At 47.8% G+C, this 11900-nt stretch overlaps 1 protein-coding gene across 1 annotated transcript; it reads right to left on the reverse strand.

The window, feature by feature from the left end:
- Nucleotides 1-9337: 9337 nt before the first annotated feature.
- On the reverse strand, nt 9338-10916 carry NPBWR2 (neuropeptides B and W receptor 2). The gene has a single exon (XM_075108770.1). The coding sequence runs from the start codon at nt 10437-10439 to the stop codon at nt 9441-9443; it is 999 nt and encodes a 332-aa protein (XP_074964871.1). The 5' UTR covers nt 10440-10916; the 3' UTR covers nt 9338-9440.
- Nucleotides 10917-11900: the final 984 nt, after the last annotated feature.

Raw genomic sequence — 11900 nt, forward strand, 5'->3', positions numbered from 1 at the left:
CTTGCTCTGCAGCCGGGGAATTGCCCTGATGAAGATGCTCTCTCATGATGAGCAGTTCCCATGTCTGTTTTCCCACGGTGTTTTCGTGAGGAACTAGACTGTAAATATGTTTCCCCCTCCTCCTCTTCTTTTTTTTTTTTTTTTTAATTATTTCCCCCGAGGAAGATTTGTTAACTCTTTAAGGAGCTGTAACTGGACTCTGATCTCTCTTTGGGTGCTTTGGAATATAATTTCTGGGTAGGACAATGTGTGCCCGGAATGGGATGCCTCTCACCCTGCAATGCTTTGTGGGGAAAATGGGTGCTTTCCACAGTTACAGCCTCTTTGTTTAAATGAAAAGGGTCTCCAGAAGCAGCTGATGCCGGTGTGGTCTTTGCTACCTGTTCAGAAGAGGGACTCTTAGAGTGGCAGTGCCAGAAAAACTCCAGTTTGCTTTCCCACACATTTCCATGTGCTTTCCTTCAGCTATTTTTGTAGATATGCATAAAAAAATTTCTCCTTCCTTCAACAGGGGGAACGTCCTTCAGTCAGATCCTGAGCTGTAGCCCTGATTTTGCATTCATGGCTTAATGCTGTGTTTCTGTGTGAACCTCTCTGGTGGCAGAGCTTCATTGCTGTGACTTTGCAGAATCAGCTGGTAATTCACATCCCTGATCTTCACCTCCCAAGCCCTGGCCAGGGCTGTCTGAAGAACCAGTTCTTACTCCCTGGCCTTCTGCTGTGTTGAGGGGAACCATGCGGCTGAGGTGGGAGAGATGGAGGGTTGCAGGAGGGAAAAGTGTCTCAGCTTCACGGTGAAAAAGGCTTATGAGGTGGTGAGGCTGGAATAAGGGAGAGGAAATGGCAGGTGGTCCTGAGGCTTCAGCATGAGCCCATAATCCAAGAGTCATTGTGGTGCACGAGGAACAAAGATAGACTGTAAGAAAATAGAGCGTATGCTGTGTGATGCCAATGGGTGTTTGACACATGGGTTTTTTGGGGATGGGGGTGTGATGTGACAGGATCTATAGCCCCTCCTTGCCATGGCTGAGCTGATGCACATCTATTTTGAGTGGCCCACAGTGGCTGCAAGCACCTGTGCTCTTGCCCCTTTAGATTGGGGCTACATGTCACCTTTGCTCAAAATGCGTGGTAACAGGTGCGTTAAGGCCATAACTCATTTTGAAAGAAGGAATTTTATGGACTTTTTTTTCAAGAAAAGGGACTGCTATTGGGGTGGGTGCACTTTAGGTCAAAAAGCCTCACAGCTCATGAACTCTCTTTGTTCCTTTTTTTCAGCACCCTGAAGCCTGGGTAAATTGCATGACAGAATGAAATAATCAATAAATAGAGCAACGTGGTTATGTATCTTGGCAACGATGATGCTAGTCAACCATGTAAACTGAGTTTGGTTTCCCTCTCTCCCTTAATACAGTGAAATCCCAGCTGTCTGCAGTAACAGTGATGCTGGCTCTCTGTAGTGCTGGGGGACACAGGCAGCCCTTGCCCCCACCTGCTGCCACTCCTACTACACACAAGGTTTCTGCTTCAGCAACCCAACAACTCACTGCTAAATGCTCCTTGGGGTAGAAAGTACACAATAATATTCAACGCCAGCTGGGATCACCCCTGGAGAACACATCCTGTGTACGGATTCTTGGGGATCTGGTCCCCCCTATGGTTAGGCTGCTGGAAGGGCCTCTGGGAACAAACCCCATCCCTCTGTGCTGGCACATGACATAATCTGGGATCTTCCTGAGTAATGAGCAGGTTGGATCATTTGTGGGTCTGTATAATGTGGTGTTATACACATCCTTGCCTCTTGCTCCTGCTTTGCTCTCAAATCCTTGTGCTTTTTGCAGTATATAGGTGCTGGGTGGGAAATCCTACCTGCAGAGCCCATACAGGCAGCTATTGCTGGGAGGGCTCATAACCTATGCAACCAGCCCACTCTTGCAGCAAAAGGTATTTTTCCTCCAGTATATGTTGTTGCTGCAAGGGGATGTATCGCCTGTGTGGATGGAGTCCTCCTGCAAGCCTGCAGTGGTTAGGGAGAGCACCCGCTGCTTCCCTCCCTGCTGGGCCTGCAGCCAGGCAGGATGGGCTGGCGCCAAGAGCTGAGCAGCACCAGCCCTGCCAAACAGCAGATTTTCAGCATAGTGAAGCGAAGGATGAATCTGCAAGAAACCAAGCAGCAAACTTGATTTTTTCCGAGGAAACCACTGACAGAATTCACATCTTCCCACAGTCTGGTTTTTGGTTACATCAGATCACCTTTCTCCTGGCCACAGAGGGGAGACCAGACAAAGTTTGAACTGGCTCTGTCCATTCTATAAACATTGATTTCTCTGTGTGTTTTCAGTCTGCCATGTGCAGCGAGTGCTCCGAAAAGCTCGTTCCATGCTGATTCATCCAGTGATGGGGAATAAAAACACAAGCCATGTAGTCAATATGAAATCAAGATTAATGGTTTTTCGGCTTGATTTCCACTGTGTGAAATGAATCCCGTGTTGTGATTTGGCTATTTAATGTTTGTTCAATGTTAGGCATTACTAACAACTTCTCCGCATGCACAGGGCATTTGCTCAAATAGTTTGGACTTTCCCTCATCTCAGTTTTGCACTGCTCTTGCTTTGCTTAACCACAGAGAAAATTCCCGGAGATAATCACTTGCCTGCAGGGATTAAGCGTAAAAGAGCAGAAAATGAGCCCAACCTCTGGTGCTGGTGTTTATCCTCACTCCGTGCATTCCTGCGGCAGCTCAGAGGTGGGTATGGAAAGCTGACCAGGGCTGCTTTTCCCGCAGTTTGCTTTGGCATCCACACTGGGGTTTAGTTAGACTGCGTTTGGCTGGAAAACTGCCTCTTGTCTTTTGACGAGTGAGTGTTAGCTGTGCCACTGAGCCCTTCTGCCTTGGGGCTATCTGCCAGGATGGTGTATGATGAGCTGCCCGCTCTGACCTGTCCAGTCCACTGTGAAACAGTGGCTATCAATCAGCCTCACCTCCCTGGCTTATGATCAGCTTGGAAGGAAGAAGCTCAGCCAAGAGCAGCCTATGGCACAGAGAAGTCCACTGCCTCCATCGCACAGATAAGAGAAATGTAATTACATTCATAGTATTTCCATCAATACCAAGCAGAAGCAGGTTGAGTCTCAGGGGAGGTTTTTCGTTGCGTTGAAATCTGACTTTATTAATTACCAGCCTCTGATCGCATTTGAGGGTTAAGTTTATGAAACTGAATCCTTATTTCTCTGCTTTCCTTATTCAGCTGCATTATTGAGTTTTGTACAGTGGATGGCTTGGACCTTGGAAACTCCCAAGGTGTCTTGTTCTTCAGGCATGAGTTGTGCAGGGGCAGCAGCGGAGCAAGGGGAGATGATGGGGACGTACAGAAGTCCTGGGGAAAGACAGAGAAAGAAATATCTCAGGAAACCTGAAAATGGGGACAGTTGCCTGCTGTCGAAGGTCTTACTCCCAAACCATAGCTTATTTTCCCCTCTCTGGGAATTCCCCCTTCCTACATATGGGATGGTGGTGGCATCACCCAGAGTCCCCCTCCATGCCCAGTGAGGGGACACTGTGGTGGGTGCTTTACCAGAGCCACCATCAGCCTTCAGTGCAGCCCAGGCTGCTCACCTCCTCCCAGGAAAAGCTTTCCAGCCTCTCTCTGTTTATCCAGTGAGCATTGGACTTGGCTGTAGGCATTTACGGGAGTGCCTGTTTTTTCTCTAGACATCAGATTTTTTTTTTAAAGGGAAAATAGCCACTAAACAGCTCTTGAAGCTTCAGGCTAGTGTCTAATTCCACTCAAAGAGCTTTGTTAGAGAATTGTAATACTTTTCTGAGAGAAAATAGAGCAATTGAGGCTCGTAATTAAAAGCTATTCAGACAGCTTTGATCTTTCCCTCTGCATATCCACTTACCAAAAACATATGCCAATGAGAAACTCTTGGCAATATTTACTGTCACTATTCTTGGCATTTGCCTTTAAATTAACTCCTCTTCCTCCCTTTCAGCAAAAGGGAGGTGGAGTGTCGTGGTTCAGCCTTAGCTGGCAGCTAAACACCATCCCAGCTAAAACCATGACATGGGGGAAGAGAAATGCGGCAATGTGGCATGTGGCTTTTCAAGAGGGGTTTCTTTGGAAAGCTTATTTTTCTTGGAGGGTGCCTGGTGTCCTGTCACTCCATGTTGACAGCAAGTGTGGAGCTCCTCTGGAGGCCTCAGAGCTGCCCTGGATCAAGAGTTTATCACCCCAGAAACAGCTCTTGGCACGGCCTCCATTGCAGTGGTGTTGTAGATGGGCTAAGACCCAACACGCTTTGCCCCAGGCATGGGACAGGGAGCTGCCAGCGCTGTGACCCCATGGCCCACAGGGGGTCTTCAGGTGAACTCCTGACTCACAGTGGAAGGGACCTGGGGAGTCCCATTCTCTTCAGCAGCAGCTGGGAATGTCAAACCTTGAGGTGTTGAGACCGTCTGAAGGCACTGACCGGGGCTCGTCTCTCCCAGAACTAGCAGTAAAGCTGGAGGGTCACCATTTCTTTGGGTTTGTAGTGGGACCACCAGTGGCACATTAGCACATGACACCCAGGGGGTCCCAGCACCCCACAGGTGACAAGGCAGGTAGATAAGTCAAGCTGTACAGAAGAGGGACAAATTCTCTCTTTGGATTGTTTTTAACAGTATCCTCTAGAGATGCTTCTGCTCTATATTTTCTATATTCTGAGTTTTTGCTCATAGATTTTTAATCTCTTTTTTCTTTTTATTTTTCATCTAAAGATGCTTCTGAGAGCTGGGCCTTCATCTCTCAGTGGGGTATTATTTCTTTTCTCACCCGAAATCGTGACCAGCAGTAGGAGACAGTGGGAGGCTGCATAGTATTGGGGGATTACAGCTTTGCGAGGGAACAAGCTGCAGCACAGCTTGGATGAGGACAATTGATTGAAACAGCCATTATTACTTGCTGCAGCACGAAGACTTAAAAAGCAATAGTGATTTCCGATCCCCGCTTCTTATCTCAGATGTCTGCGTTTAAAGCCTGCGGCGGGAATATGAGCCCTGTATGAGCCCTAATTCCTGTGTCTGGGGTGGAAAACAGCTTCTTCTCCCTCTCCCAGGGATGATGAAGCAAAGTCCTCCATGGCTGTCTGTCCTGTGGGTGCAGCTGGAGCGGGGAAGGTGACGTCCTTCCCAGAGAGGAGGCAGGCAGGAGCCTGCTGCCTTCCTCTGTGCTGCTGCAGTGGGCAGGAGCAAGAAGAAAACCTTCAGCTCCCACTGTAACCAGGGAGCTGAGAGGTTAACTGGCACTTTTGCACTCATTAGGACATCCTGAACTGTCCTGGAAGGAAATTTGCCCAGCTTTGGGGCTGAACTGGCTTCCCCACTTGATACACGGCTGTCTGGGAAGGGGGTTAGGACAGGAGGTAGCCATGCAGGTCCCTCATTCAGCTTCCTGCAACCCTGCAGGCTCTGGGAGGGATGCTTGGTTTAGAAGGGGATTTATTTGGTGAATTGTTAAGGGGATTTATTTCCCTACTTCCAGCCTGCAATTTGTGGCTAATGTGGGCTGTTGTGTTCTGCAGCAAGCCAGCCCCAGCAGCCTGATGAAATTAAAACGAATGAGTGGGCATGCAGGTTTTCCCTGGGGTGAATGTGTGCAACGAGTGGGCAAGTGTCTCCTTGAAGGTGGTTTCTGCTCTCCCAGAAACAGCTGCAGCAGCCTGGCCTCGGGTGCCGTGCTCAGAGGGTCTGCCCGGGCAGGGACAGCCTGAGTTTGCAGCTTTCCTCGCAGAAGCACAGGACCAGCCTGCGTGCGAGGCTGAGCAGCGCTGCAGGAGATCCGGCAATGTCGAGCTGAAAGCAGAGAGTGCCGCTTAGTGCTGCTGGGCTGAAACACAGGGCCCCGCTGGGCGCTTTGCTGGATGGCAGACCGGCCAGCTCGGTGCACCGATGGGAGCTGGAGCCCCTCCTAAGCATGGGAGGGGGCCTTGGCCAGAGCAAGCCCCTTCTCCCCTTGTAGCCTTGCACCCCATGACAGCAAAGAGAAGCCAACACTCCTGTCTTAAACATTTCACATGGAGAAAAGCACAGAGGCAGGCGGGATGCTGTTGTAAGAGGAGATGCTTAGAGATGGGGCTCCCCATGGTCAGCGAGAGAGGGCTTGGGGGGATCTGAGCAGTATCTGTAAATGGCTGATGGAGGGTGCACAGAAGAGGGAGCCAGACTCTTCTCAGCGGTGTCAGTGGCAGGACAGGAGGCACAAACTGAAATATGGGAAATTCCATTTAAACACAGGAAAAAAGTTTTACTGTGAGAGTGGTGAAGTACTAGAACAGGTTGCCCAAAGGTGTTTTGGCATCTCCCTCCTTGGAGACATTCAAACCCAAGTGGGCATGGTCCTGGGCAACATGCTGTAGGTGACCCTGTTTGAGCAGGGGGCTTGGACTGGGCGATCTCCGGGGTGCCTCCACCCTTAGGCACTCTGTGATTCTGTGACAAACATGACATATGATTCAAAGGGGAATAGCTCCAGCAATGACACTGTCAAGTTTTAAAGCGGGTGACTTGCACCTGAAAAGTCCTTTCCACCTAATGAAATATATTAGGTTTTCCACCTAATAAAATGTATTGTCTCTCCTACAGCCCTAATGCTAATGAATAGTGGCACTGCAGCTAACTAGACAATTTGTGTGTGAGGTGGTATCACCCGAGTCTGTTTTCTGCACTCAGAGAGGTTTTTCCTCCTGGGGAGCCCATTGCCAGCAGGTGGCAACCGTGCTAAAGCAGTGGGTGCCGGAGATGCCTGCCTCCCTGGGCTGCCCCAACGGGTCATGCAACACCTCTCTGCACTCCCTCCTCTGCTGCTGGCACCTGCCTCCTTCCCCGTGAAGGTCGGTCAGGACCACAGCACCCAGCTGTCCTTCCAGAATCGGCCACCTGTATGGTCTTCACTCCTCCGTCTGCCAGCTCTTCCCCCTCTTCTCCAAATTCTTGTCATTTGACACCTCTTGAGAGCCATCAGCACCTTCTAAGTGGAGCTGATCTATTCTCCAGGAGCCTCCCTGTTCCTCCCTTTGTCGCTGGGGCTTGCTAAGTGACCACACCACACACCTGGATGTGCCAACACACACTCTCCGGACCAGGTTTTGAAAAATCCTTGTGTTTTCTGATAGCTGTAAGGTGCACCTAATGCGAAATACAGATGAACCATGAAACTTGGCTCTGGGAATTTTGTGGGCACTAAGTCTGGGTGGTTTAAGACTGTGAGATTAAGGACCCACTGCTGTGGTCTGTTCCTCATCAGGCTGGTTGAGACAGGGGATTCAGCTCTTGGTCTTTACATCAAGTTAATGTTACAGTTGGTATAAAAAAAATAAGTTCCTGGAGAAGTTTCACCTGGAAGAATGTGTAGAATGTGTTCTCCTTCATTGTTCTTCCAAAGTTAACACCTTTAATAAGGAGAAGGCAACACAATTGATCCTGTATTCACAAATCTCCTTCAGTTTTCTAAAAGGGAAAAATGAAATTGCCATCATGATGTATTGAAGGTCATTAATTTTGGTGTCAGAGCCCTGAGAGCACTTATAGGACTGAATTGCCCTGAGTGGCCTCACCTGGGGCCTCCAGCCATACTCTTGCCTGTTGCTCCAGGAACCCCTTTAAGCTGAGCCCTGCAGCATCCCATGTTTCCAGCTCTACCTGCTGGATGGATTTTGGGCTCATGTGGCAGCCTTATCTTTAGCACCATTTTCTGGATAGACCTTGGATGACTGCTCTAGGTAGCTTGTCTCCTGGCTGGGTTCTGGTGTGTGCAATATAGCTGGTCTCTAGCCCCATCTTTTGTTTTGCCTGTTGTGTACTTTCCTGGTGGAGCTTGGAGAAGTAAGAACCCAGCTTGGTGCTTGTGGACCTGGGGAAAGCTGGAGAGTTAAATATTAACTGAGGCAGCCACCCTTAAACCAGTAGTACGTATGCCCTGCAGGGATTACAGGATGTGAGGATAAGCTCTTTACAGACCTCCTGCTTACCACAGCCCTACAAGACAGCTTACTGCTGTATTCAGCTGGGCATTGCCCCCTAGGACAAGGGCTTGGAGCAGTTTGGTTTTTGCAGAGGTGACGAGAAGAGGCATTCTCTGGCATTGCTTTGGCAATAAAAAGTCCACTTGCATTTAACAAGGTGCTTTGGTGGCTAATATAGAGCCAAAACAAGGGAGCTGTGGCATGTGTGCTATCCTGGCTGTGGTAGGTCACTGCTAAGGACTGAATGGGGGAATAAGCCCTGCTCACCTCCACAGGTAGGCTTTTCCACCACTGTAAAAGCTGGAAGATGTGGTGTGCTCATCCCACTATCAGTGAGGGAGAGGTTCCCTTGCTGGGAGGGGAATGGGATTTCAATGTGTTTATGGTAGTTCTTGAAGCTTTCAGTGCTGTGTTTCTGATCTCCAGCATTCCTCTCAGGCCTTGGCTCTGTTGAAGTACCTTGCTTTACTATTTACCTGTTGAAGAAGGAATTTTATCTGCAGTGTTTGTTTGGGTTTTTCTTGTGACTTACAAAACAGCTTAATTTTGTTATAATATCTACAATAATTTCTTTTACAGTAGGTAAAATGCAATATATATAGCAATGACATAGGACAAGTAGCATAAGCTTTCTCTGGTGAAAGAAGGACCACTCTTTCCTTTCCCCATGAGGTTTATTTCATTAATTGCTCTTAAATATGTATTTGACACTTAACAGGAAAAACTAATTAAAAATAATTTCTGACACGATTCCCCCAGTTGCCATTGTATTTGTATGGTGTGTTGTTTAACACTATTTTTGAGACCCAGATCTTGCATTTAGTTTAAATTTAACCTGTGTTAACAGTTCAGGAAAATGGAAATTTGGGGTGGAAAATAAACATTCCCTCAAAATCAAAGCCATAACACACATATACACACACGGACACGAAAATGGTGAGTATTTTCTTCCAAATAGTCCTCTTGCATCCTCTGTCCATTTTATTCATATGTCATTGAAAGTGTTTGTTAGCTCTGTTCCGTGAAACCATCCTCAGATGAACATAGATGTTCATAGATGAACATAGCTATTAAAAACTGAGCATTACATTAATCTGAAAGCTGGGCTCCAGCTGTACAGCAGATGGCAATAAAGGACCACTACGTAGTAGAAGTACACCTCTGACAAAGTTTTCTGTCCTTAATGCTTCAGGGTGTATGATTAAAAACAAGAATATAGAAATGAAACTTTGAGTAGTTGGGAGGCACAGAGAGTGGAAAATGCAAGACTCACAAGTAAGCAGGACAAACCATGTGAATGATAATGATAACCAGACACATATATTACTTGTAAATGAAAGAAAGAATATTATGCATTCATTAGCCACCCCTTCTGTCTGCAAAGGTGCTCCTGCAAAGCCGTGGGAGGGAAGGGATCTGCAAGCCCCAACCACTGTTCAAGAAGTTCTGCATTCCAGCATCTTCCGGAAACTTTTCCGAAAGCTGTCATCCAGGAAAGCGTATAAGAAAGGGTTCAGGCATGAATTGGCATAGCTTAGGCTGGTGATGAAGTAGGATATACCGATGACCATGGAGGTCTGGGGTAAGTCCGTGGTCAAAGCCACAATGGTGGCCAAGTGGAAGGGGGTCCAACAGAAGAGACACACAGCCAGGACTATGAAGACCATAATAGTGACTTTCTTTTTGGCTTTGTCCAGGGCTTTAGCATTAGAGTTCAAGTGCATGTTCCTTAGCTTGTAGAGCATCATGGTGTAGAGGATGCAGATTGTGGATACCGGAATGGCAAAGCCAAGAATGAGGGTATAGATCCTGCTGGCTTTGAACCAAAACCTTTCAGGCTTGGGAAAATTGAGACCACAACTCTTGATCTCTAGGTCATCTATGTAGACATTGGCAAAGATGATGAAAGGGAGAACTATGATGGTGACTAGAATCCAGATGCACAAACTGACAATCCTGGCTGCTCGGTATGTACGATGTGGCATCCTCTTGGACCTGACTGTAGCCAGTACTACCAGATACCTGTCTATGCTCATCACTGTGAGGAAATAAATGCTGGAGAAGATATTGTAGTGGTCTATGGACAAGATAACCTTGCAAAGGACTTCTCCAAAGGGCCAGTAGTGGAGGAGGTGTTCAGCAATATTAATGGGCAAGACAAGTGTGAACAAGTCATCAGCTATAGCAAGGTTCAGGATGAACATGTTTGTCACAGTCTTCATCTTAGGGGCCTTGAGGATCACATAGATGACAGCAGTGTTGCCTGTGAGCCCAACAGCACAGATCACAGAGTAAATCACAGGGAGGACAATGTAGAAATCAGCTGCCTGCTCTTGGAAGGTTAAGTTGAACCTCATACTGTTGTCCAGGTAGCAGCTGTTGCCTGCATTGCTGCAGGTGCTGTTCAGATCATCCCAAAGAGAGCTGTTTCCCATGCCTGCTGGTCACAGACTACCCTCAGATGTCACTGAAAGCCTTGCTAGCTCAGGAGGGAGAGCCTTTTTTCTATTTGAGAAGCAGCTGCTATCTCCAGAAGTGGGTTGTTTCCAAAGGGTGGGTTGTGAGGCAGCATGGATCATCTAACTTACCTTTCCTGTCCCCTACCATTGGGGAAGTTAGATTTTTGAAGTGACTGGGGAGAGGGGGGAAGGGGGAGATGGAAAGACACGTAAGGCTCCATGAACAAAGCAAACGAGAGTTATAACTCCCTAGGTAAGTCAAGGAACTGTTCTCTCTGAGAGCATCCTGGTGAGCTATGGTTTTTTTCTGCTGTGAAAGTCAAGTAGCTCCAGTTGAGCTCTCTGCAGCAAGAGTCCTTCTTGGGGCTGGCAGGAACAGGGAGGGGAGAGAGAGGAAGCTTTGTGCCTGGTCTGCTATTCACAGCCCTTGGAGGACTCGAGCGATGGCTGCTGTCTCACTTGCATAGCGCTTGCTTTTCCATGCCAGAGCAGAAGTGTTGCAGTATTTAATTAGTGCCTTTCTTTGTGTTGAAGTTCAGACTCCTTTCATTGACTGAGATTTCACAAACAATGAAGTTTCCGACATGGCTACTCCCCACTCCCAGGGTCCCCTATCAAAAGAAGAAGGAGGGGAAATAGAGTTCAAGGAGTATTTCCACAACTATGGCTTAAAGGGGCTTAACCCACAATTAAAGTAACTCTTTAACCAAGGGTAGGTTATGATCTTATTCAATATGAAGACCATCCCCATTGCAAACAACCGTGGCAGCACACAAAACTTGGCACAATGGACAGACAGACCTGTAAATCTCAAAAGTTCAGGATTATTCTGGGAAGAGGGGGGAGAAGTACCCTGAAAGCAAATCCACTTTAGAGTCAAAGCAAGAATTACCCCATCTGTCTACATGTCTAGCAGTTGCCACTTCCATCACTATTGCCTGACCCGTACTTCCAAGAATTCCTCTGCAGGGAAGCGAACGAAAAACCAACCCCCCACGAAGATCAAAGATTTGGCAATTGGTCCCCAGCCCCTGCAAAGAGAAGTGCCTCACTTCACTTGCGTTTTGTTGTCGCAGAGAAATATCGTGAGCAGGAAAGCTGTCACTGGGAATTGAGGGTTCAAGCATCCCTTACCTGGTGAGCGTCTCCGGCTGCCTCCTCCGGCACCTGCTGCTCGGCACTGTTGAGCCTCTTCTCTCTAATCCGAGTTGGAGGAGGGTCTGTGGGATGCTGACGTTACCGGGCTTTGCAATCATATCAACATGGTGGCTCTGTGTGTGCATTGCATGTCTGAGCAATTAGCACTTGTTCACACCACAGAAGGGGGGAAAAAAGTTTTTTCTCTGCAGGACTATTTAAATAGTAAATAAGGTAGATGCTGGCGAACAGCCGATCCTCCAGGGCTGTTCTCTTCAGTAATGAGGGATATGTTGAGGG

The sequence above is a fragment of the Phalacrocorax aristotelis genome, chromosome 13 (assembly GCF_949628215.1).
Source record: "Phalacrocorax aristotelis chromosome 13, bGulAri2.1, whole genome shotgun sequence".
Taxonomy (NCBI): domain Eukaryota; kingdom Metazoa; phylum Chordata; class Aves; order Suliformes; family Phalacrocoracidae; genus Phalacrocorax; species Phalacrocorax aristotelis.